The sequence below is a fragment of the Myotis lucifugus genome, unplaced genomic scaffold (assembly GCF_000147115.1).
Source record: "Myotis lucifugus unplaced genomic scaffold, Myoluc2.0 scaffold_218, whole genome shotgun sequence".
Taxonomy (NCBI): Eukaryota; Metazoa; Chordata; class Mammalia; order Chiroptera; family Vespertilionidae; genus Myotis; species Myotis lucifugus.
In genome coordinates this window covers 1,975,893-2,001,904 of record NW_005871266.1, presented here as the reverse complement: position 1 = coordinate 2,001,904, position 26,012 = coordinate 1,975,893, and the positions used below count along the sequence as shown (strand labels likewise).

At 50.6% G+C, this 26,012-nt stretch overlaps 1 protein-coding gene and 1 long non-coding RNA gene across 2 annotated transcripts; both read right to left on the bottom strand.

Annotated features, from left to right (window-relative positions):
• Positions 1-894: 894 nt before the first annotated feature.
• LOC111827772 lies at positions 895-2,123 on the bottom strand. The gene is made up of 2 exons (XR_002831500.1): positions 2,032-2,123; positions 895-1,425 (listed from the first exon to the last, which is right to left on the bottom strand). It is a non-coding gene; the product is annotated as an uncharacterized LOC111827772 (long non-coding RNA).
• Positions 2,124-21,484: 19,361 nt separating this feature from the next.
• Positions 21,485-25,081, bottom strand: LOC102427557 (spermatogenesis-associated protein 31E1). The gene is made up of 2 exons (XM_023761817.1): positions 24,161-25,081; positions 21,485-23,923 (listed from the first exon to the last, which is right to left on the bottom strand). Exons 1-2 carry the CDS (start codon positions 25,079-25,081, stop codon positions 21,485-21,487), a joined length of 3,360 nt encoding a protein of 1,119 aa, XP_023617585.1.
• Between the last annotated feature and the right edge of the window lie 931 nt (positions 25,082-26,012).

Genomic DNA, 26,012 nt, shown 5'->3' with positions numbered 1-26,012 from the left:
CACCCTGACAAGGTGAGTGTGCATGAAGGGCATGGTCAGCTTGCTGTGGACACTCTCCACCAACACCAAAGTCCGACTCTGATGGACTTTTCCCATCAACACTTGAAGACTTCAAAGTCTACCCAGGGTTTACTGTTCTCAGATTCACCAGTTTGTGGTTCTCCAAGAGTTGCCAGACCACTAGAGCAGAAAACTTCAGGGAGTCCCACCTTAGATCTCACAATTGTGTGTGGTTGTGGTGGAGGAGGCTACCCTTGGCAAATGTCTGAGATTTGCTAATCCCTTTTCTTTCTAGCTTGGCAGGTCACCTTAACTTGGAAACTGAATGGGCAGCTGGGAAAATGGGTTTATTAGGGGTTGGGTCAATGCTCTGAGAACTTGAGCCTTGGCTGGGGGTAACATTTGTGGAAAGGTAAGATGCCTAGGAAGCCACAGTACTGTGCCAAAATAAACACGATTACCGGGTATCCAGATCCACCATAGGTCACTGCGTGGCCCACAGCCTCACTTGGAGTGGACTGTTCATTCCTCTATCTGCAGATCCTCTCCATCCCGCAGAGCAGCTGGCATCAAGCACCAGCAGTAGAGAAAGTTGCTGGGAAAGAGGGTAAAGTGAGACGAAAAAGGAAACAGACAGAAGAGGGGCGGGGGGGAGTTTCTGTATGTTTTATCCCAGTGCCCCCAAAACTCACCTTGGTAATATTTCTTATCATTGTAGTCACAACTGTACCAGAATTTTATACACACACGCCCATTCCTTGGCTGCCTTCTCAAAAAGCAACTAGATCATTCCCTTGTTCACAAATCTTTGCCAACTCTCCTTTCCTTAGGGCTGTACTCCTCAGAGGGAAGTACACCTACCAAGGCTGTGGCGCAAGATGATTTTCAATGCAATTAATTATTTTTATTTTAACAGTTCTATCATTCTGATATGAAAACAAACTTAGTAAAGTAAAAGAGAGAATCAATGTGAAAATCATTAAGTCAATAATAGAGGTGGGTACACAGAGATTGCAAAAGTAGTGGCAAGGAAATGTGAAGTTTTAGAAACAGTGGCTCAAAGACAGACAGGGCAGACTCCCTGAGGGTGTGCCATTTACCCATCCTCCACCAACTGCTCTTCACCCACGTCCTAAGTCCCCTGGTCTCCAACGGACCCGTAAGCTACATCCCAGACATAGTGGACCAGGTCGTTTCTGCACAGGTATCACCTGCTTCCCGGCTTCCTGCTCCTCCCACCATGTGGACTGTCCTTTCCTATCTGTGCTCAGTGGAACCCAACCCATTTCCTCATCAGTCAATCCCAATCGCTTCATCAGAATTTAAATCTCCCAGAACGATGTGTTGGGACTTGGAGCCATTCAATTGTCAACATTCTACAAATATTCATTGAGCTTCTACCGTGCCAGGCGACGAGAATTCAGCCTTAGGAGGAAAGAAAGGATGAAAATTCTGCTGTCATGAAACAAAGATTCTAATGAAGTGAGACATCAGCACGTGTCCTATTCTGCTGTGTGGGGCCACTTTGGGGTGTGGCTTTGCCCAGTGAACCTGGGTGCCCGGGCAGACAGGGTCTTCATTGTCCTATCCCCAGAAAAGCCTGGCATGACTCCTGAGAATTGACATTGTTCAGAGGTTGAAAGACCAGAGTTGGGGCTCTGGTGTCTGGTCTCATAACCCACATATCCTGTGTGTCTATGACACTTGAGAAATTGTTTCCTCTGTGCATCTCCTGAGATCCTCCCCACGTCCCTGCAACGTGTGATGCCCACGAAATGGTTTCAAGGATGCCCCCACTGGGCTTCCTGTCTTTCCAGAGGCCACGCATCAGTGGTCAAGTCCATGGTTCCCATGGCTCCTCTGCCTCTGTGGTGAGCCGCAGGGAGACACCTTCAGCACAGACAACTCTGATTCCCCACAGGAATCAGACCCACAGAATATATTGAGCACCTACAGGTGCAAGGCTCTGTAGCTACTGCTGAAGAGAGGAGGACCCTCAAAAACTCCGGCAGGGATGGGAAAAGCCTGGACCTCTTTTCAGAAAGAAACAGCGCAGAGTTCTCCTGCTGTCCTCTCCTCGCAGCTCCCTCTCACCGTCTCTCTTCCAGAAGCACAGCCGAAACTGGCTGCAATGAGTAACCAACTCACCTAAACGTTCCCAGCTTTAGTACTGAACGTCCCATCTCCCGGGGAACTCCGTGATCCCAAGCAAACCAGAAAGGGCTGTCGATCTGGCTGTGGGTCACGTAGGCTGTGCTCCCATCTGATCTTTTCTAACCGCTGTGTGTCCTCGGGCAGTTATCTACCATCTCTGAGATCCTATTTTCTCCTCTGCAAATGGAGATAACACCACCCCCCAGGGCTGCGGTGGGGAAAAAGAGGGAATGTATGTTTAGGGAGTTGGCCAGGGCATCCTAAGTAGTTTTGTTCGTAATACCTTTGGAGGCTAGACTGAGAACAGTGTAGAAAGACATTGCCACATTGGCAAAGGACCTATGAGCTGGTGAATGCCTGCTGAATATCTATGAGCTGCCGACATGCCAAGGATCATGTAGCCACAACAGAGGTGGTCTCCACCAGGGTCTCTGAATGGCAGCAAACAAGAGACTTGCCAGCAAAACAAAAGAAACCCACCATCCGCCCAGCTCTGTGTTACTGCTTTTATCAAGCACTTACTATGTGCCAGATACTAAGTACCGTGTGCGCAGTTAATCCTCACAACAGCCCCTCCACGTAGCAATCTAATCCCCAATTTTAAGGACGAGGAAACTGAAGCCGAGAGAGATTTAATAACTTGCCCAAGGTCGCACTGCTGGGAAGGACAGACCTCAGGGCCTCTAGCCCCAACTACCATCTAACCATATGCAGAAGCCACTCTCTCCCCGTGCCTCGGTAGAAGCCGACCACTTTCTCCCCCCCTTCGAATAGAAGGAAACTGGCATTTGATGGGGCACAGGGCAATCTGATCAGCCTTGGAGAGAAGTGGAATTAGCAGGCGAGCCCTTGCTTGCTGGGAGATGGCTTACCCTGAAACCCTGCTGGGTTTCCCAGAACCCTGCATAAGTATTTACATAATTACATTACACTGCTCCTCAGCTGCAGACTGAGGAGAAAGCATAGAACCCACCCAGGCCTGTGAACCACTGAAGTTTGAACATGTATTTTTTCAACAGTCTATTATGCAGACCCCTTCCTGCAAACTGTCCAGCACAGAGGAAGGGGCTCCTCACTTGGAAACGGACAGGCTTTCATCCCAGCTCTACCGCTGACAAGCAACGCCACTTCGGACAACTCGGGGCTCAGTTCTCCCATCTGCAAAATGGGCAGAATGTCCATCCAGTATCATCATCATCATCATTGTCACCCCTTGTGAAGTACAGTGTGCTCAGCACTCCCATCTTCGCATCAAATCCACTCAAAAGCCCATCGATGCAGTTACTGTTTTTATCTGTATTTTACAATTGAGAAAATTGAGGCTCAGAGGAAGTCGAAAATTTGGCCAACATCCTACATCTAAAGTGGCAGAGCTGGGTCTGAAACCCAGGCGGTCCAACAGAAGAACCTTGCTCTCTACCCTCTCTCCTTCGTTACCCTGTGTACTATCTCTTGTAACATGTTCTGTAAAGCTTTCAATGAGATCACACATGTGAACATGCCCAACTCACAGGAACGTACCCGTCCACAATTCTCAGAGTCCTGCTTCTTAGTAGTGGCTGGAAAGGACAGTGAGGGACCCTGGGTGGGCACAGTCCCTCCATGGGAGCACCCCCTCCTTCCCTAACAGTATTGCCCTTTGAGGTGATAGCAAATTATTCAGCAGTCCCGATAAGCATCTGTGAACCTAAGAGTGACTCAGCAACCCCCAGGGACCAAGGCAAGAGCATCTTCCCGCAGAACAAAGCCAGGCAGTAACCTGTGGCAAAGGTAATTACAGGCAGAGAGGCAGCAGGAGGCAAAGGGCTGGCTGGGTTATAGAACTTTGAGGATGAGTCACAACCTCAAAGTCTTTGAGGAGGTCTACAGGTTCCACCAAGCCACTGGGGACCCAACTAGAACTTTTTAAACAAAAGTACAAGAAACTCCCCACTCGCCATCCAACTACCACCTCACATAACCTCCTTGCCTCTCCTCTCTCCGTAACTCCATGCCTAAGTCCCCCAAGACTGCCCCCACTAGCCCAATTCTCTCAAAAAGGATGGAGGAGGGCGTGATAGAATTATCAAATATACAGGAAACAGCAATGTGGTTGAAAAATGGAATTCATGGCTCCTCGTGGTGTCCTACAACCGGTTATAAATAGGTCCTTTTTCATCGAGATAGAAAATAAAAACCTACCACTGTCAAACCCAGCAATTTATGGCAGCGTTTTGGGTTAGGGTCAGATAGACCTAAGTTTGTGTTCCACATCTGGCTGTGTGACTTGGCCAAGTGACTTACCTCTCTGAGTTTCCACTTCCTCGTTTATTAAATGTGGGCTATAACAATACTTACTCTGTAGGGTCATTTAAGGGAACTAAATTAGATAATACATGCAAAGGGAAACTTTTGTCAGTTATTTGATTTATTACTTCCATAATCTGAATTCTGCCTCCTCCTTCCCCGGTGCTCAGCCTTCTGTCTTTCACGATTTTCATTTTGATCACCATCTCCCCATTGTTCGTTGGGGTTGACACCCTGCCCCTACTTATGGGAGCTTTAAAATGGGGCCAGTGCCCTGACCGGTTTGGCTCAGTGGATAGAGCATCGGCCTGCGGACTCAAGGGTCCCGGGTTCAATTCCGGTCAAGGACATGTACCTCGGTTGCGGGCACATCCCCAGTGGGGGATGTGCAGGAGGCAGCTGATCGATGCTTCTCTCTCATCGATGTTTCTAACTCTCTATCCCTCTCCCTTCCTCTCTGTAAAAAAATCAATAAAATCTATTTTTAAAAAATGGGGCCAGTTGAGTTGGCGATCAACTGCAAACTCAGGTTCTTAAGTCTTTGGTTACCCCAGACTTGCCAGCAGTGGGGCCTGTGTTGTCCGTAATCAGGTTCCGGAACTTTCCAATGGCCCCTTGTTTTAGGTTGCAGAGGCTAGAGAGGCTCCTTACCCTCCCTCTCCACTCTGCTCCTCCCCCCCCCCCCACCCCCGCTTTCTGAGAGTCTCACCTGCACATGGCACCAAAGGTCACAGGCTCTTTCCACGGAAATGCTATTTGATTACCTGGTGTTTTGCATGTTGTAACACCCAAGGCCTGATGTGACCAGGACATGTGACCAGCCACAGCTTGACAATAACAAAGTCACACTTTTTTAAAAAATATATATATATATATTTTATTGATTTCAGAGAGGAAGGGAGAGGGGGAGAAAGATAGAAACATCAATGATGAAAGGGAATCATTGATCAGCTGCCTCCTGCACACCCCACTCTGGGGGTCAAGCCTGCAACCCGAGCATGTGCCCTGATCAGAAATTGAACCATGACCCCCTGCTTCATAGGTTGATGCTCAGCCACTGAGCCACATCAGTCAGGCCAAAGTCATACTTTTTCAAACTAACAACTTCCATCTTGTCCACACCCTTCTCCCATCTCAAACTACCGTCCCTCCAAACGCAACAAAAATCTGTGCTATGCTGTTTAAACATCAAAGCAATCTTTCCATATAGCCTCAGGCCGGATTCCTACCATCTTGTTGGATAACCATTTCTCAGATGGCTCCTGCCTCCTGTGTCACAGAGCACTCTGCCTGTTCGGCACAGGAGCAGTGAGACAAAGTTGCTCAGTGGCCGCATGGCCAGTGGAGGGAGGAGGAGGATTTCATCGTTAAAGCCCCACCAGAACTGATGACACCAAGGTTGGTTGGGGACTGGGGAGGCAGGCACACCACTTGAGGGAGTTGAGGGAGGGTATGTGTGCACAATCTTTACGGAGAGTAATTTGGTGGTATCTTATCAAAATGTGAATGTTCATATCCTTGAAAACCCCACTTCTCAGAATTTCCCCCTAGATATATGTACACAAGACCACAGAAATATTTGCTGAAAATAACACTAGAGTCCCTCAATAGGAGAATACTTACATAAAACTGTGGACTACATACCATCTATATATATAAAAGCTTAAGCGCCCAAACAACCGGAACAACCGGTTGCTATGATGTGCACTGACCACCAGGGGGCAGATGCTCAATGCAGAAGCTGCCCCCTGGTGGTCAGTGTGCTCACACAGCAGGAGCACTGCTCAGCTGAGACGGGTCCCAGGTGGCCCACCAGCCCACCTGCAGCTACCACTCCCTCAGTAGTCCTGCAGGTCCAATCTCCAGAGAACCAACCAGGCACCGATGGACCAGCGCCACCAGCACAATCCCAACAGCGCTGTCTGCCTCCTGGAAGTCAGCCGCCTTCCCTCCCTAGAAGCTCCCGCAAGGACGAAACACTATAAAAGCAGCCATCAGGTGGCTCCCGACAACCAGCGCGAATGTCAGCAGGATGGATCCAGAACCCTGGCGGGCAAGGGCGTCCCACAGCTGGCCGATCACATCCCCACCTCTCCCCAGGCCCCTCGGGAGCCCACCCATGCACGAATTTGTGCACCAGACCTCTAGTGAAGTAATATTAGGAAGATAGAGTTACATCTATGTGTTATGATATTAAAAAATGTCCATATTCAGTAAAAAAAAAAAGTTAAAAACAAGGCTTATCATGTGATATAGTATTTTTGTTTAAACATATATATTTTGTGTGTATCTGAGAGAATATACAGCAAAAAAAATGAATATTGTTGCTGGGAACAGGGTTGGGAGGAAAGTTCACATTCTTTGTACAAATTTTGTCACAGGCATATATTTACCTATATTTATATCTACAGGACTAAGATATCCTAACACAACAGATCTCTCCATTTCTCTCCCTGCCATCCCTCCAGTAGAATCCTCTAATAAAGTGTAATAGTCCCAAATAAACATGTATTCAGAGCTTTGCCGTTTATAAAGCATTTTCACAAGTAAAACCTCCTTTAAATCCCACACCATCCCGTAAGACTATCCTAGTTTACAGAAGAGAAACTCAGAAAGGAAACATGTTCTCCCCCACATCAATGGCTGGTGGTTGGTGGAGCCAGGACGAGGAGCCCAGGTTGTCCGCCTCCAGCACCACTAGGCACCTTTCTAGCCCTCCCAGCCGATACCTGCAATATTTCTTCCATGGCCCAAATCACATGACGCCTGCCTCACAAGTCCTCTGGCACAGGTGAGACCCAGAATACCTGGGCATGGCTAAGAACATTGTGGGTGGAGGAGAGAAAGGGGGAGGTGAAAGGCATGGTGAAGCACAAGGCCCCATGGGATCTGGCACCTATTTTTTCAGCCTCATCTTAAGTTATTTCTCACCTGTCATTCTACATATTGACTCCATTCAGGACCCCAAACAGGCCAGCCAATCTCCCCCTCTTTCTCTTTCTGCTTATGCCAGGGGTGGGGAACCTTTTTTCTGCCAAGGGTCATTTGGATATTTATAACATCATTTGAGGACCCTACAAAATTACCAATTTAAAAATTAGCCTGCTATATATGGTCAAACATTAATTAACTCACCCCTACTGCCTTGGTAGGGCCAGACCAAATGATTTCATGGGTCTTATAAGGTCCACAGGCCAGATGTTCCCCACCCCTGTGTTAATCCATTACCTATGCTAAACCATTCATCCAGAGCACACTTGTTCCACTTGTTCTTCCTTTCTTCCCTGGCTAACTGCTACACATCCTTCAGATCTCAGCCCAAACATGGCTTGGCTCTTGGGGGCGAGGGCGAGGGGAGAAGGAGGTGGGAGGGGGCTTTCCTGATCGATTAGCTCACCCTGCCACCATTTCCCCCACTCCTGAGTTGTTGCCTCCCCTCTCCCTTGGTCTTCCTCTCTCTGGCACCTACTGCATTGCATTGTAATGGCTTCGTTGCTTCTCTCTCTCTGGCTGGACCAGCTCAGTGGACCCCCTAAGTGTGTAATCAATGAAAGGAGAATGATGCAGTATGTCTGTCACCCCACAGTAGAAGACAGGTACCAGACTTCAGCAATAGAACATAGCCTCACAGCCCTGGCAGGTGTCACATAAAGGCTGCTGCCTTCATCTACGGGGCCAGTTCCTCTCTGCCCCTGGCTGGGAACTCTTAAGCCTTAAATGACAAGACATGTGACAAAAGACAGTGATTCTTGGGAGAAACGTTGTGAGAAATTTCTGGCAGGTTCTAACCACAATGTCTTAGTGAAAAAGCAGAACATCCTCAGGTTTACAAGGTGGTAATAGAACCGGAGGGCTGTGACCAGGCTCAGAAGGCCAGGAGGCCATTCCCTGCCTTCAGGCAAGGTTGGCTCGATCACAGACAAGTGGGTGTCTCCTTGCATGATTAGTTGGATTATATTGTTAATAATATTATTAGCAGTATAATCATGGTTCCACTAAAAATAAGCACTCAACATCCTTCCTGGGTCACCCTTCCCAGGAGTCAGCAGAACACAGAAACCGGTCTCAATCTCAGCAGTGTAAGGTCTGACTGTGACCCCCATGTCAGCATGACTGTCCAATGCTAAGAGAAGGAAAGCAAGTGGGTTCTCCCTAAGATGAGGGCAGAGAAAATTCTAGGGGCAGGTTTGGGGTGCAGAGTCATTGGGATCACACTCAGGCATCTCCCCTGCCATTACTCAACCCTTCCCCTGTGCACAGAGCTTGACAGCACACAAAGTCCTCACCCACCCAGGATCTCATTGGGTCCTCACCACACCACCAGGTGACACGGGCAGCCAAGTTGTGGGAAGCTGAGGCTGGGACAGAAGATTCTGGGTCAGTTTCCTCGAGTTCTGAGTCCTACGTGAATGTCTGGACTAGGATCAAGGAACCGAGATATTTGGTTACCAGTCAGATGCCCTCCACACTTTGACATCCTGCTTCTCAGTCTGGAAAGAAGAGAGGGAGGGAAAGGAACAACCCAGTCCACGTGCCCCACAGTGCATGCTTTCAATAAGTACATGAGCACCTATTGTGTCCCAGGCACTGCTGCAGGCTCTAGGCATAGAGCAGGGACTACAACAGATTTAAACAAACAAAAGCCTGTCCTCATGGATGTTACATTCTGGTGCTGTATTTATTTATTTGTTTGTTTTTTAAATATATATTTTACTGATCAGAGAGGAAGGGAGAGGGAGAGAGAGAAACATCAATGATGACAGAGAACCATTGATTGGTTGTCTCCTACACGCCCCCCACTGGGGATCGAGCCCGGAACCCAGGCATGTGCCCTTGACAGGAATCGAACCCGGGACCCTTCAGTCTGCAAGCCGACGCTCTATCCACTGAGCCAAACCAGCTAGGGCTGGTGCTATATTTATAAAGGGGCTGTCAGATGATACATGGGCCTGGATCTCACCATATTGACTCACATAGTGACAAATACGCACCCTTTCCAGTTCTTTCAATCCTTCACAGACTTTCCAGAAGACCTCAGTCCACTGCTACCCCGTTTCCCCAGGATGGGCGTAGTTGCAGGATCCAGTGTGACGTTAATCTCATTGTTGGGTTTTCATCCTGTTTATTAACAGTTTACGTCTATGCATACAAGTGATGCTAATATCCCATTAAAGATAGTGATATAATCACTTTTTTAACGTCTTTTCATCAGTGAGTCATTTTAAACAAGGATCTAAGAGGCTAACAGGACAGGTGGTCAATGGATGTGGCAAAGCACCTGGTGTCTGGGAGACTTCACCTGGGCTGAGCCAAGAGTGTGGCCAAGGGCAGCGTTGCATCTCAACGCCCGAAAAGCTCGGGTCACCTTGTTCCTGGGCTTTTAAACACCAGAATGGGGATAACCCCAAGGTTCACTGCTTAATGCTTTCATTCATCCCACACCTGTCACCTTCGTTCCCCCACCCACCCTCCAGCACCCCTGGGCCCGCCCCACACTGTCTCGGGGAGAGAGGCCACAGGAGCTCAGACGGTAAACCTCCTGCCCTTTCCCCAGTGGCTATCTCCCTTATCTCAGTCTCCACACTTTCACTGAGGGCAAAGGTCACTGGCGGGAAGCTCCCTCCACGTTAATTACCTTCACTCTCAGAAGCCAACAAGCTCTCCTGCACTGAGTGAGGAAGGACTGCGTCCAGCCCCCACTGCTCCCGTCTGTCCCCGGCTCCATGGGGCCCCTCACAGGCTCAGCATCGGGAGCACCTGAGGGGCAGTGCCAAAGTGCAAGGCACCTGGGCCGCCAGAGTCACTGAGAGATGGGGCCTGGAACGCTGAATACTGTGCTCCTTCCGAGAGTCTGAGCGTCAGCTGGCTCTGGGAGCCAACCTTCTTGCTTGGAAACGCCTGTTCAGTCCCCTTCCCGCGTGGCTGAGTAACTGCCCACAGTTATATCAGGGCAGTGGGTGCCCTGCTCTAGTACTTGGGCTTTGGCATCCCGCAACCCTGGCTTCAAATGTGGGCTGTCCAGGAGGAGGAAGCGGCTGAGGGCCAGGCAAGTGGCTTACCCACTCAGCCCCAGCCCTCTCGGCTCTCAGGTGGGAGTAACGATGATTCTTATGTGTCCTCGGGTCATTTGAAGGATTCTGTTGCATTATGTGTGTAAAGTGCATTGTGCGGGGACTGGGAGCTAGAGAAATGCTGGCTAGTGTTAACATGGGGCTGGTTTTTATCTTGGTAACTGAAAGGGTCTCAAAGGGTTTTGCAGGAAGACAGAGGACAGGAGAGAAGAGGGAGCCCCGACACAATCCACACTGTCCAGGTCGTATCTGCCCCTTTCCCTTCGAAACACCAGGTCCCTAACGTCAGAGGCCGGGATCCTCGGCCTCTCCTCACCACTCGCCCTATCCGATTTCTACCCACACTGGACGTGTGGCCGAAGTCACCCACTCACTGCTGTGGGCAGGATTTCACCAAGAGAAATAAATGAGGATGGAACCTCCCCCCCCCCCCGCCCCCCGAGCTATCTAGGACCCTCGGGTTCTGGATGAGGAGTTTGGGAAAGCCCTGTCTCTTGGCTGCAGAGGGGAAGGGACTCCTGTCTCCCTTACACTGGAGGCCTTTTCACCTGGGACCAAGGAAGGTGAAATGACTCAGCCACGGTCTCACTGACAGCATCCCGGCTCGCACCACCTCACCCCACTCCACACGGAGGGCACGGCCAACAGTTCGGTGACGATGTTTGTCTTTTGGCCTCCATCACTTGCCTGGGACAGTGTCCAGAGCTGGGGAATTATTCACCACTCGAATAAATGAACCAACTCTCCTACCGGGAGGAGAGCGTAGGGGTTAGCAGGGGCAGCGCCTCTCAGACTGTCATGCCGCAGGACTCACCTGGGGATGGTGTATGCAACGGAGGTGCTGATTCAGGGAGTTGGGGATGGACTGGGATTCTGCTTTCCTGGCAGGCTTCTGGGTGATTCTGACACAGCTGGCCCCAGACCATAACCTGGAGCCTGATCTCCTGGATTCGAAGCCCAGCTCTGCTACTCACCAGCAGTGTAGCCTTGAGCCAGTTACTGGTCCCAGGTTTGCTTGCCCATAGAGGGGGGAGGGGATGATAACAGTCAATGTTTGATGGAGTTATTGGGAAGTTTAATTCATTCATAGGTGCTGAGCACTCTGCCGAGTGCTTGCTACATATGAGGCGCTCCAAAGCTTTGGCTGTTGTCAGCAGGTAGAAGGAGAGCCTACCTTGTAGTAGGGAAGGCAATCTTCCTGCTGTCGGTCCTGAGCCCCCACCCCGGAAGAGTCAACACGTTTTCCTCCCGCATCCGGCTAGTTTGGCCCTGAGACCCAAAAGAAGGAGTTCACCTGGCCAAATGGTGGTGGGAGCAGCCCAGGACACTCCCCCCCACCCCCGCCCCTGCCCCCGCCCCAACGGAGGTGCAGCTGGGAGGGCTGGGTGGGCGGAGGTCAGGCTCCAGCTGGCGGTCCTTTGGGTGTTTCTCTACAAGCCTCTTAGAGCTCTCAGGAGGCAGAGCGTTTTTATCTCCGAGATCCCGAAGAGCCAGGAGGTAATAAAGATGATGAGGTAACTGTGTGGAACCCTGATACCATCTGGGGAAAGGCAGGCATGTTTCCCAGGGGAGTTCTCAGAAGACAGAAATGAAAAACTATCAGGTCAGCAGGGTAAGAAAAGTGGGAAAAGGGGAACCAGGTGCCCACAGGTTGGCTCCGTTTCCTCTAGCCGGGGGACCCTTTTTCTCTACTCTCAGCAAGCATACCCCACCACCACCACCTTCCTGCCCTAAAGCCACATAAGCATCCACATCAGTCATATGAAGGCAGGAATGGCTGCCAGCAGCTTGAGCGGAAGTCTGGAACTTCGCTTTTCCCCAGCATCCAAGTCGTTGGAAGGAAAGTGATGTCATTTAAGGTCAAGAAGCCCTGAGTTCCAATCCCAGCTCCAGCATTTACCAGCTGTGTGTATCCATGTGCAACGGAGGGCTAACAGCTCCCATGCAGGGGGGTTGTGGGTAAGAGATACTGTATAGGAAGCACCTAGGACAGTGGTTCTCAACCTTCTGGCCCTTTAAATACCATAAAATTATTTTCGTTGCTACTTCATAACTGTAATGTTGCTACTGTTATGAATCGTCATGTAAATACCTGATATGCAGGATGGTCTTAGGCGACCCCTGTGAAAGGGTCGTTCGACCGCCAGAGGGGTCGCGACCCACAGGTTGAGAACTGCTGGCCTAGGACAATGCCTGAGGCTGACATTGGCAATTCCTCGGTGAATGACGGTGAGTGTCCTTCCCGACCTCCCCAGGGAGGGCTGGCCCTTCCCTCCTAGATCCCAGCCTGTCTGTCTTCCCCTCTCCCAGCTTAGCAAGGTAGTGGAAACCGTGTCATTCGTGTCTGTTTCTTCCCCCCTCTTCCCACCACGGGCAGGGGAGGGCAGGGAGACTGATTTATCTTTGATCTCCATGTCCGGCACCGGCTGCCGGCTGCTGTAACAAATGGGCCCATCCGCACTTCAGAGCCTCACCATAGAGATAAAGGAAGCCTCCCTGGGTACCTGCCCCTTTGTCCCTGGGGCCCAGGCTTAGCTGGAGGAAAGGGCCTGTGGGGAAGGGGCCGTGGCCCCTGTCAGACCCTCAGTCCCGGGTTGGTGCAGCCCTGCCAAGACTGCATGTCACTTCTCCCTCATGAACAACCTCCATTTGATCCCAGCCCCCCCGGCGGGTGAGGTCCTGGCATGTGCAGGCAGGGAGGCTCTAAGCTCTGGGTTGGGCATGTTCTCCATTGTTTCCCTCTCCCTCTCTTATCTCCAGCTAGTTAGTGATTAACTGCTCTTTGACGGTTTCCCAGCCTCCAGAGTTCCCCAGAAGCACAGGTGGCCACCGGGTTGGAGCAGAGGGCCTGACTCAGGGCCCATGTCTCTCGGCAAGACCAGGAGCACCCAGAGGCACAGCCCCAGGGTCATGGGACCAGCAGGGCGGAGCCAAGACGTTTGGCACTGCAGTAACTGGCAGGGGGTGCTAGGGGGGGCTTCTGCGGGTGCTGTTTCCTTGGAAGTGTGTGTGTGTGTGTGTGTGTGTGTGTGTGTGTGTGTGTGTGTGTGTTTGGGGCCTGTGGGGGGTGACAACCACGACCTGGGAGAGAGAAGGTTGTCTTTCTCTCACCACCTGCCTCCACCCCACTCCCAGGGTTTCTGCACAGACCCTGACCTATGTCGCTGGCATCAGATAAGATGTCGCTGGCATCAGATAAGAGCTGCAATCTGATGGCAGCGACCCAGGTCAGGGTTAGTACATGAGCTGGAGCAGCCCCCTCTCCACCCCCCCCCCCCACACACACACCCATTGGAGGCCCCAAGTCAGGTGGGCCAGCAGGGACGCCAGGTAGGAGAAGGGCCTTCCCAGGGGCATGAAGACCATTTCCTTTCAGAGTGTGGGCTCCGCCTTTTCCTTTCTTTAATGCCAGGATTTTTTAGTTGAGGTTTGGACTCCCTTAGACGGACTTTCAGGAAGACCTTTGAAGCCCTAAAAATACAATTAGCAAAACGATTGGGTGTGCGCTCCCAAGTACTTGCTTCTAGAAATGGGCTTCCACGCTCAGCCAAAATGATCTGAATCGGACCTTGTCACCTCTCAGCCCAAATCCCTTTTACCACTTCCTGTTTATTCCATTGCTTGGGGGAGGGGGGGGTGGAGGAAGACCTTTATCATGACATAGAGGCCCCTGCCTGTCCTTGTCCCCCTCTCCTTCGGCCCCAGCCTGGATCCCAGGGCTCGGGCCCCTCTGGCTCCCTCTCTGCCTCTAGCTTTCCTCCTGCTCTTCTCACAGATGCCCCTTCTCACAACTCAGGTTCAACTCCAATGTCTCACCCTCAGAGAGGCCTGCTCCACCAGCCCTGCCCGAATCGGCTTCACTCCCTCCTGCCCCCAGTTCCCTGCAGCACCCCGTTTATATCTTCATATCGCCACGAGGTCTTGCTTTGCTTGCTTATTTAGTGTTTAGAACGCAAGCTCCTTGAGGGCAGGACTTCCTGGCGCTCACTGCTACAGCTCCAGTGGCAGGGGCACAGGAGACCTCACACACCTTGCAGGATAGATGGATGAATGAAGGAAGGATAGATGAAGGATAGATGGATGAATGAATGAAGGATAGATGGATGGATGAATGAATGTGAAACTTTCTCAGATCCTCAGAGGGGTTGGTTGTAAACCCCCAAATTAAGAACTATTATTCTAAATCAAACTAGAGCCTCTGAGACACTGTTTTTGTACAGCTGGCAAGCTAAGAATGTCCTCTATGTTTTGAAATGATTGAAAAGATCAAAAGAAAGATAATATGTAACATGCAAAAAATATATGAAATTCAACTTTCAGTGCCCATAACAAGTTACATCGGAATCATCCACTTGTGTATTTTCTATGGCTGCTCTCACACTACAGCAGCAGAGCTGAGCAGCTGTGCCAGAGACTGTCTGGCCTGCGAAGCCTGGCCCTTTACAAAGATGCTTGCCAACCACTGCTCTAACTCATGCCAAGAAGGGGGCTAGAGGTGAAATCCCATCAGATACAGGAATGAAGGGAGGAAGGGAAAGAAATAAAAGTAAAAGAGAAGGTAGAAAGGAAAAGAGAAACAATAAGGAGAAAAGAAAAATAACACTGTAGCCCTGGCCAGCGTGGCTCAGTTGGTTGAGCATGGTCCCATGCATCACAGGGTCGCTGGTTCGATTCCCAGTCAGGGCACACGTCCAGATTCAATCCCCAGCCAGGGTGCATGTGGAAGGCAACTGATTGATGTTTCTCTCTCACATTGATGTCTCTCTTTCTAAAAATCAATAAAAACATATATTTTTAAAAAAGAAAAATAACACTTTATTGAGCACCTATTATGTACCATGCTCTGTATTTGGTGCTTTACCTACCTTAGTTCTCAGCTCTAGATAAAACACCAAGGAGAGGCAAACTCGTTGGTCAGGAAGTCTTCATTCCCAGATTCTGTCTACCTCTGAGTACCTGTTGCTTGTTGACCGTCCAGGCCCCTCTCCTGTCATTAAGGCACTCAGCTCTGACCCCTTTCCCATAGCATCTTCTGTTCCAGACATTTCTCTCTTCAGAGATCAAAGCTAGCTTGTCCCTTTTAGTCCCTTAAAGTCCTGCTCTCTACTAAGTGACAGGGGGGATGAAGACAGGTTTTCTCTGTATTGCTCTCACCACCACCCATGCTACTCAGCATGATATACGACACATCGTAGGAACTCAGTAAATATTTGCTGAAGGACTAAAGTAGAAAATCAACCACACAGAACCTCAGCTCGGTGTGCCATCATGTCTCAGGGTAGAGGACCCCAGTGGGGGCACTTCTGTAAGAAAGACGGGTGGCATCAGATAGATCCTTGTCAGCGATGTGGCAATCCCCCCAAAAGAGACCTGAGGGCCCTCAGCCCACTCCCCCACCTTCCTGCCCTGCTGCCCCTCCGTGGAGCTGCCCAAAGCCCTGTCCCTCTGCTTGTCCTATCACTGCTCTAGGCTCTTGACTGTCCAGCGGTAAAACAAGTAATAGAATGAGTGTTGGCAAAGGTGGACAATACAGCAGAAAGGAGGGATTATAATTAGAAACTGCACACACCCTTCCTCCTCCCCCCATCATGGTTGCTCTAAAACAGGAGTAGGAACAACCAAGCCAGCAGGCTCCTTCAGAAACCTGTCCCAGTGACCTCCCTGCGTGATAAGAGGTGACAACACATCTTTCTGGTATTTCCTGTGAGTGGTGATGACTCTTCCTTTGGTGGCTGGTTTGAGAAAGAGGACAGGCCTCCTTATACAAGAGAAGAGAGAAACTCACAAACACTGGTCCTGGGAATTCACAGAGAGAGGAGGGTGTGGAGATGGGGACAGGTTTATTTCAGAAGAAATATGACTGATGCATTAGTGAAGCCAACTGGAAGAGGCCTAACCCTAACTTGGCCTGGTTCCTTTGTTTGCTTTTGATGACACCATCGGCTGAAGACTCTCCATCCCTTGTGCCTGCCCCGCATTTGTTGAGCGGCTTCTAGTGACAAGTACCGATAACTCCCAGAGGGCCCCAAGATTGGAGGGGAGACAAAGACTCTGCGTCACAAAGTCCCTCTTTGCAGGCAACAGGAAGGTCCCCTCTGTAGGAAGAAAACCAGACGGCAGTCCCAGAGAAGAAACAGGAAGATCAGTCCTCAGAGGCCGCGGGAGAAGAAAGCTGGCCCCGGGTGGACTGCCCTGACTTTCAGAAGTGACCCGTCTTTTCCAGGGTAGAGCAGGCCCTTCCTAAGGATTTCCCCAGCTGCGCCTTCATTTCACAAAAGGCCCCGATCTCTTCCGGGGTGAGCAGCTGTTTTTGCACGGGTGAAATCCAGAAAGAAAATACAAATGTGTGCACAACATATTGTCTTTTTTCTTGCAAATAAAATTCACTTTATTGCGGGGAGTACCAGGTTAAAAGACATATATCTCCTCACAACTTAAGCTCGCTAAAAAATCTTTTTAAAAAGTCAATTTTAAAATGAGCATCTTTAAACGCATGAAACGATGCTCAGCCTCACTAATCAGAGAAACGCTATGTGAGAGGCCGCCCCATATCCTTCAAATTGGCAACACTGAAAAGTCCAGTGAGAATGAATGTTAGCCAGAAGGTAACAGGAAAGAACGCCAACCCACTGCTGGTTCAGGACTGTGGATTGTTGCGCCTTCATTTCACAAAAGGCCCCGATCTCTTCCGGGGTGAGCAGCTGTTTTTGCACCGGTGAAATCCAGAAAGAAAATACAAATGTGTGCACAACATATTGTCTTTTTTCTTGCAAATAAAATTCACTTTATTGCGTCGCTGTTTGTAAAATGGACAAGTAGAAACAGTCATGTCCTTCAGTAGAAGAGTGGCTAAATTGTGGATAGCGTCCACCTTTGTTGTTTCATTCATTCTTTCATTCATTTTTCATTCAACGCATGTTCATGTGTTCTTATTAGTGTGTGTAAGAACCATCTAGGAAAGTCTGTGAAAATGGCAGACTTCCTAGCCGCATCCTCAGAGTCTGAGCTTGAGTCTGGAAAGGGGTCTGAGGAAGGGGGTGCGTGCTAGTGTGACATGTGATGCCAATGCGTGTGGTCTTGGAATCACGTTGTAGCTGATCATGCATCCTGACATTGTCATTCATGGTGGATTGCAAATCTAGACAGGCCACATGTGGTCTCTGGTTGCTTAGGGAGAGTTCTGCAAAGGCAGGATAGGGGACTCTATAGGACTCAGTCTGCTCGTATAATGAGGAAGCCAGAGCAGAGGATGGCTCAGTGTTTCCTTCCCTTTCTCACTTTCATTCTCTCCCTGGAGGGGTGTGCTGCCCAGTAAGTAGGCAGTTTTCTAAAGGAGCCCACAGCACCACCTCTACAGTCAACAGCGCTCCTTTAACCAGAAATCCCTGTTAATGAACAGGCACCTTCGGCTCCTTCCATTCCCATGTGGTCCCTGCACAACCCTAAGGCATCTTCATCAGAGAAGCATTAAGTTATGTTTAGAGACCATTTCCCAATGAACAGAGATAATGGGATTCTAATGACCTGAAAATTTCAACACTCGCATGGTAGATTGATTAACTATAAAACTCAGGAGATCTGATTAATTAGTTGACCGTTATTAAACTAGGTAGGGCTCAGGCAAACGTTGGCCAGATTCCCTACGCATACTTACTGTCTCTGTGGACAAGGGAAAACAGTATTGACCAAAAGTTCAAATAAAAACTTGATTCCATGCCATATCTTTTCTCATGAATCTTGGTCATTGTGGAGGCAGTGCCTGACCTAGAATCTTACAGCCTTTGGGCCATTTTTAACTTTTTAATTGAGCCATTAAGTGCTGCTGAGGTGCAGGGTGAAGTAGCATAGCTTTCTCAGCTCCAAGACAACTCAGCTAACAAGGCCTGTGGGTAGACCTATGTCCAGGCAGACAATGGAAAGATGTGCTTGTTCTGGTCTGTTTGCCCTGAGATCCATTCCCTACCCTTTTCCTCTCTCAGCCCTGCTGCCTTTCTGCTCTCTTCCTTCAGGTCTGATGGCTGAAGCTGTAGAGGTTTCTCCGGCTCTCCTGCCAGCCAGCTTCAGCCTGGGTTCAGCCAGTGGAAATGCCAACAGGAGTCCGGAGGCAAGTGAGAGACAGGTATTTCTTCCCACTGCGGCCACTCCATTTCTCCCTCGACAAACCCAGCAGGGACTCTAGCAGCATACCTCCCCCTTTTCTCTCTTCAGTCTATACCTACTAGTGACTTTCTGCTCTTGCTAACCTATTACTTTGTCACCCTCTCTTTGGCTTTGCAGTTCTTCCAACACTAGTGTGACCCATCCCCTTCATTCAATTCTCTCTGTTGAAAACAAGTGAGTTCCTTTCTGCTTTCTTGGTTAGACTCCAACTGATACCTAACTGGGCTCTACTTTCCAGCCCAATCAATACTCTAACACTTAAGTCTTCCATACTCACAAACCAGTTTGCCCTTTGCAAAACCTGTTCATCTCACTTAAGCCCATAGTATCCCTGCGACGTAGACAGGACAGGGATTACCATTGTCACTTTACAGAAGAGAAAATGGATCTAGAGATGCTAACGTGAGATGACAAGGTTGCACAGCTAGTGAACTACAGACCAAAAGGTAGGAGCCAGGTGTCTTGTGGGCTGGTGGTAATTTCCCTATGGCATCCAGGCCCTTCTGTCTCTTCCCAACCTCACCACCAGAAGACATTCTTTATGGGTCAAAATAAGGATTCATTTGGGTCTCGTTTGCATGTGGTGAAAAGGTGCTATAACTATGCAAATTGCACACCCAGAGGGGTTAGGGAGTATTCATTTCTATTTGGGGCTTTAGAAGAATATTTTGCATTTACATCAACCAGGCTTTGTCAGCATTCTGTAAATCCTAGATGATAAACACTAGCAGTGTTTCTCAGAATTGCATTTAGAGTGGGGTGGGGAGGGGCATTCTTGGTAAAAAACTGCAATTCCCGGACCCCACCCTCACCTACTGAAATAGAAATTTTGGGTAAGGGACACTGGGAAGGTGTATTTTTAACTAGCAATCCAGGTAATTCTCATGAAAAAAATTTTTTGAGGGTCACCATTCCATGAGAAAGAGAAAAGTAGTCATTGTCCACAGATGAGGCGATATCAGCAAGGTGATAAGAGGGCTGGTTTCTGGCCAATCAAAAAAGGCCCAGCCCCTCAGGCTTCCGTCTCCCTAAGACAGTGGTTCTCAACCTTCTGGCCCTTTAAATACAGTTCCTCATGTTGTGACCCGACCATAAAATTATTTTCGTTGCTACTTCATAACTGTAATGTTGCTACTGTTGTGAATCGTCATGTAAATATCTGTTATGCAGGATGGTCTTAGGCGACCCCTGTGAAAGGGTCGTTCAACCGCCAAAGGGGTCGCGACCCACAGGTTGAGAACCGCTTCCCTAAGAGGTACCACTTATGACACCCAACTGTGAGTCAGGCTTAGTTTCTGACACTACATGTACATGGTTCCATTTACCCTACGAGTAGATATTATAGTTCCCATTTGATACATGAGAAATCTGAGACTCGGATTAAAAGGTGCCACTGGGTCCCCTAGCTATGACCCAAATTCCAATCCAGTTCTGCTTGGCTACAAAGCCAGGCTCTGTCGGTCCACGTCACCCTTCCCAGAATGGAGCCTGCTTCATCTCCAAACAATCATGGGGATAATATATGCTGAGCTGGCTGCCTGAGGGGCATTCTGTTCCAGAGGTCTGAGTTTTTTCCTGCTTGCACCTGAATGAGATGCCAGTGAGCTGCAAAGGGGGCAGGTGAATGGAGGCCCCCCTCCCCTGCCCCTTTCTGACCCACCAGGTGCTAGGAAGGTCTCTTGGCAGATGAGGTTCCCAGTGGTTTCTTGATTGTCTCCTCCATCTCCCCAGGGGCTCTTGGACGCTCTTCTACCTTGCTCTTGGCTCAGAAGCTTTTGGTTTTGCCCCAAACCAGTAGGAACCAATCAGAAAGCCTAAAGCAGCAGCTGTCTGCATTAATCCATCCAGGGAGGCCCCAAGGGAAGAAGCCCAACTGGCATTGTTATCACAAATGTTTAAAAAGTTACTGACATGAATGGGCAAGTGTGCAAGCACAGGGTGTTTGACATCTGGGTGATCTTGCATCATCTGAGCTGCCTTTGCTTTTTTCCAAGTGCATTGCTGTACGTGTCTGGTCACCACTCTGTTGACACTGCTGTTTGGATCAGCTCAGCTAGTGAAGCCTCCAGCTAGAGACTGAGGGAGGCAGGGCTGGGGGATTCTCACCTCTGGACTCAGGGCTGGCACAGCTGCCAAAGGCCCCTTCCCACATTGTGACCCTTCCTGGGGCCTGAGGGTATTTCAGCCTCTGTAATCCCTTCCCCTGTAGCGCATAAGTTCAAGTAGAGAGAAGGCAGAGAGGACGGCTGAGCCAGATCTTAAACGTTTTTGCTCATCGTAACAACCCCTGAATGCTTTCATTTGTCTTTGTGATGATGAATTATGGAAACAGGTGTATTGAGGGAATGGGGGTGAGGGTAGGTGTGCCTCAGTGTTGTCAACCTCCCTTCATGGCCCCCTTCCTCCAGGAAGAACGAACCCTGATCCCTTCTCTTCTCCCTGCAGGGCACAGATGGAGGCCACCAGCTCTGAGGAAAATCATATATTTCAGAAACAAATATGTGGTAGGAAGAAGGCATTAGTGCAGAGGATGTGCTAAGAAGAAAAAAAACAGGTTTTCTATGAACTGAATTTTTTTTAAAAAAAATTCTTCTACCAGGAAAAAAGTGAGAAGCACATTGCAATTGACCAGAGGAGAGACGATTTTTAAATTTAATTTTTAAATTATTTTTTCCATCACCATTTTTCCCCACTATGTCCTCTTCCACTTCCAGGCTCGGTGACTGGAGGTCATCTCATTACTCTTCTCTGCTTTGGAGAGGAGAGACCCTGTGGCCATGCCCACCTCCTGGGGCCTGGAATTGTTTTGTGTGCTAATTGAACTCCTGGCCATGAAGTTCTTGGTGACATGCTAACTTCTCCACCAGGATCTGCCCCACAGCTGTCATGATCGCCTGAGCTTCAGCGGGCCCAGTGTCCACACACGATCTGCTTTTGACTGGTTCCTGGCTCCGGCCAATGGCTGAGGCAGGCAGGCCTTTTTGAAGGGGGTCTTTTGATCCTTTGTCCTGTAGAGAGTGCCTCATCTTTTTTGTACAGTTGCATTCTACAAAAACCATTTCTTCCTCTGGCAGGCGTTGGAGGTATTTCCTCCCGAGGGTGTCTCCTTTACCCCTCACATGAGGGGGGTGGCTCATCCCTCTGGCTTGTGAGGTCCTCCGTTCTGCCAGCCCTTCTTTGTGCGGTCCTGGTTTGGGCCTCCTCTTGTCCTCCCTCTGATCAGTGGGGACCAACATTTCTCTTTGGCTCTGCCAGGGGGCCTTAACTTTGGCTATCCCGGGTGCCTGCTGCCCCTGGCTGCTCTGTCTACTCCATATGAGGTTATATGGCCCCTGGGCAGCTGGCATGTCCCCACTGGTTTTTTTCCCCTGGGAACCGCACAGTGCCCAGTGAGAAGCCAAGATGTCGGCAGCGAGCAGCACATCCGTGTGAGGGTCTTGCAGGAGCACGTTGGTGACGTCGTCTTGGATGAGCATGCCGGTGGCGTAGTCTTGCAGGAATACGTCACTGTAACAGTCTGGAAGAAGCAAGCCAGGGGCGTGGTCTGGAAGCTGGCTCCCTGACTCTACCTTCCCTTGGAGCTCATACTTACTGGTCTTCTTTGTTGTAAGGCATGGCTCTTTTAGATCTTGGGCAACTGAGTTTGCAAGGGGTGAGGACCTTTGAGTGGGTCCTGGAGACCCTGATCTCTTCATATCCATATTAGTGGTTTGGATATAGCCCAGCACGCTGGGTCCCACAATGACTTCCCAAGCAGGATCCGTCTCAGCCTCCACTGCCTTCCTGGACTCTTCAGCCCTTGAAGAGTGGGATGATACCTTCTTTTCTAGTATCGCTGGTCTCTGGCAGGGATCTTCTGGAGTCTGAGTCCCTTTCTCCTGCTTTGCCTCCTTCCTGGCTACTGTTGAACTTGGATTTGGCTTCGGGCTCTTTTTCTTGACAGCCATGACAGTACCGTTCTGCTGGGTTTTTCCGCGGAGGTTGGGTGTGAGGGACTGAGAAGACGGCCTGTTCTCCTCTTTAGTCCGAGGGGCCTCTGAGAGCCCATGGCCAGAACCAGACGGTGTCCCTTCAATGGACGTCTGGCTTTTCTCAAAGGACCCCTGGCTGCTTTTACTTGCATTCGCAGAGGTGGTGGGGAGGCGACCTGACTCTTTTGTTATCACCTCTTCTGAAAAGGCCTGAGGAGGTTTTCCCAAGGCCTTGGTGAACTTGGCTTCTGAGTGGACCTCGGGTACACAAGCAGCTGAACCGGGCAAAGGCGACTGTGGAAGGTGCGAATATTGAGCCTCATGTAGCTTGAGATTTATGGGCTCCAAGGCCGGGAGGGACAGGCCACACTCGCACCTCACCTGAAACTTTAGAAAATGTACTTCCAGCATCTGTCGAGTGCTGGGACTGAGGAAGGAAAGCTCGCGGGAGGTGTTCACATAATGTTCCCGACTCTCTGAAGTTGCTGGATTTCTGGTTTCCATGTGAGTGTTGCCCTTGGGAAAAGCATGGTTGTCAGCTAGCCAGGGTTGATCGACTCTCAGAGGGTCCAAGTCCTGATCGATCTGCTCTAACTTCCCGACCAAATGGTTCTGATCTGTGCTTCTGGGTAAGCAAGTTCCTGAGTCACTCTTTGGGGGCTTCAAGTCTCTTTCTGACTTCTTTTTGGAGCTGATTCCCAGAGCCTTCACTACAAAGGTAGCTGAGTCTCTGGAGAGACCTTCTGGGCTCCTCTTCCTCCTACATTGCCGTAGACGCCTACTGACGTCTTTGCTTGGCTGGCCCTTCCCTTGGGACTTTCTCTGGTGCCTGGACTCCATCTTCTGTGGGTCCTGGCTGCTTTTACTTGCAAACACAGAGACATGCAAGGGCCCCTGCTTATCTTGTACCTGACACACCTGGGGCACTTGGCCTTGAGGCTGCTTCAATTCCAGAGACACCTGGACCTTGAAGTGCAGACCACCACGCTGCTCATCTTCCACGAGCCCCTTTTGAAGATGTAGCTTCTGGAGATTAGGGCTGATAAAGTCCCTCTGAAAACCAGAAACTGACCCGGGGCCTTGGGAGACCCCACTATGCTGGGGAAGGTTGGGAGTGGGTTGGCTAAAGACGTCCTGAGATCTTTTGGTCACAGAGGGTAAAGCCTTCTCCCTTTTCTGTTGCTTCTGCAACAAGGAACATTCCAGATGTTGAATTTCATTTGGGATGCAAGGGATATTTTTGTTCTGGGCAGTAGGGCAAGACACCCCAGAGGTCCCCATCTGGTGCGGAGAAGAAGGTGATCCGATTGAGAGGGAGGATGTGAGATTCTGGGTCTGGGTCTGGATCGGAGCCAGAGGTGGGGGCTGGGAAGGTAGGGGTTGGGCCCCAGGAAGGGGCAAGGGTGGGGCCTGGGAAAGCCCTGCCGGTGCTCTAAGCTGCACTGGAACTGGGAAGTCATTAGAGTTTCCATTGAATAAAACTGAAAGAGGCTGTAGGTAAGAAGAGCTCTTTGAAACCCAGGCAGTAGCCACCAGGGACTCGCTGTGCAGAGAGGGGAGACCCCAGAAGAGCTGGCTGCATTTGTGCTGGAGATGCTCCTCCAGGAACTTGATATGTGACTGCTGAGAACCAGGCACCTGCTCTTGTTTGTCCCTCAGGCTCCAGCGGGGTTGGGGGGTTGGGGTGTCCTGCTCAGCACCCAGGGACTTCCACATACTCCCCAAAGAGCGCAGGTGGCATCCTGGGACCATTTGTTTTGAAAGTGACCCCTCCTTTTCCTTCTCCTTCCACATCATCAGTTCTGCCCTCTTGGTGAGCAGAATCTCCAGCAGCCTCTGGACTCCAGGGTTGACAAATGCGAGGCTACCAGGCTCTACCTGCCTGTCTGTGGGGTCTCCCCGGAATGAGGCCTTGGGTGGGTGGTGGGACAGGTGCTCTTGCTGGGACTTGCGCTGTGATGAGGTTGAGAGGTACAAGGCTCTGGCAGCCTCCTGCCACCAGGTCAGGGCTGGAAGGGGACAGCTTGAGTGGCCAACTCGGGAGATGGCTCGGCTGGGCAGTGCCACAATGGCATTACTGGGAGGTGAGCTCTTTGCAATGGTACCCAGTGGGGTTCCCTTCAAGTCAGATTGGTCTTGATGTTCTGCTGACAGGGTAGAGGCCAGAGGTAGAGGAGCCAGAGAAGCCGACGGGGATTTGGTGGGAGCAGCATCTTCCGCGGGCTCCCCGCCGGGCAGGTGGGCTCCGTCCGGCAGGTGGGCTTCAGCGGGCGCTGCTGTGCACACCTCATCAGGAGAGTCTTGACAGGAGAACTGATGAAGGCCACCCTGTTCAGGGGGCCTCCCAAGGTGGCTGCAGGAGATGGAGGCACAGGCTGCAGCCAGGAGCAGGTGGGCAGGCCTGGCGGTGGTGGGCACCTGGGGCACAGGGTTCTCCATGGCCCCCAGGCTGACTTCCCCATGCTCCTGCTGTCCCTCACCCCAGGGCCATAGCCAAACCCAAACCCATGGTCCCCTCGCCCCCAACCAGGTGAGTCCAAGGCAGCCTCTAAGCCCCGGAGTCACATCAGAGATTCAGGAGAGAAGGGGGAGATGCTTTACCTTCCAAGGAGAGAAATGAGGCTCCGAGCCTCCTCTAGTTCTTGCAGGCACTCTCTGCAGGCTGCAAAGCAGGAGACTGGGTCACATGATGGAGCAGGGCCTGGTGGCCCTTTAAGAGAGACACCTGGGAGAGTGGACTCCGGAGCCCAAGTATCAGGGCCAAGGTCACATGAACCCTGGCAGTGACGGCAAGGCTTGTAACAGGAGTGCTTTGTCATTTACAAAGTGCTTTCACATCCTCTACATCTGTGGCCCTCCCAACATCCCTGAGGGTGGGGGAGGCAGGGGGCACCTCGGAGGGATCTGAGCGAAGGTCAACACCGTGCCCACAGTCGGACCTGGAGGTCCCACCTCCCCATCGGGCACTATTGGTCCCTAACATCCCTGCTGGGAAGTATCCGCTTTCTGACCTCCTTCCCCAGCTCTGCGGTTGGCATCCTCCCGGCCCTGGCCCTGGGCCATGGAGGCCAACTCTCGGGCACAGGGCTGAGGGGCAGCTCACCTTTCAAAACTCCACTTTTCTTCCTGCTCCTGCTCCTGCTCCTCCTTTTAGGCTCCATTGAACGCTGGGAGACAAGACACAAACGAGGGGCTGGGACCCCGTGCTCACCCTCCTCTCTCTAGACCAGCAGCAGGCGCTCAGGGTTCGTGAACAATATGACCTTCTACATGGAACTACTGGGGCGCTCTGGGTTTCCCCCTTTTATTTTTGAAGTGGATCAGCATCATCGCAGGTTTTCTTCTTTGCAAAAAGTAAAGAAAGGTTTTC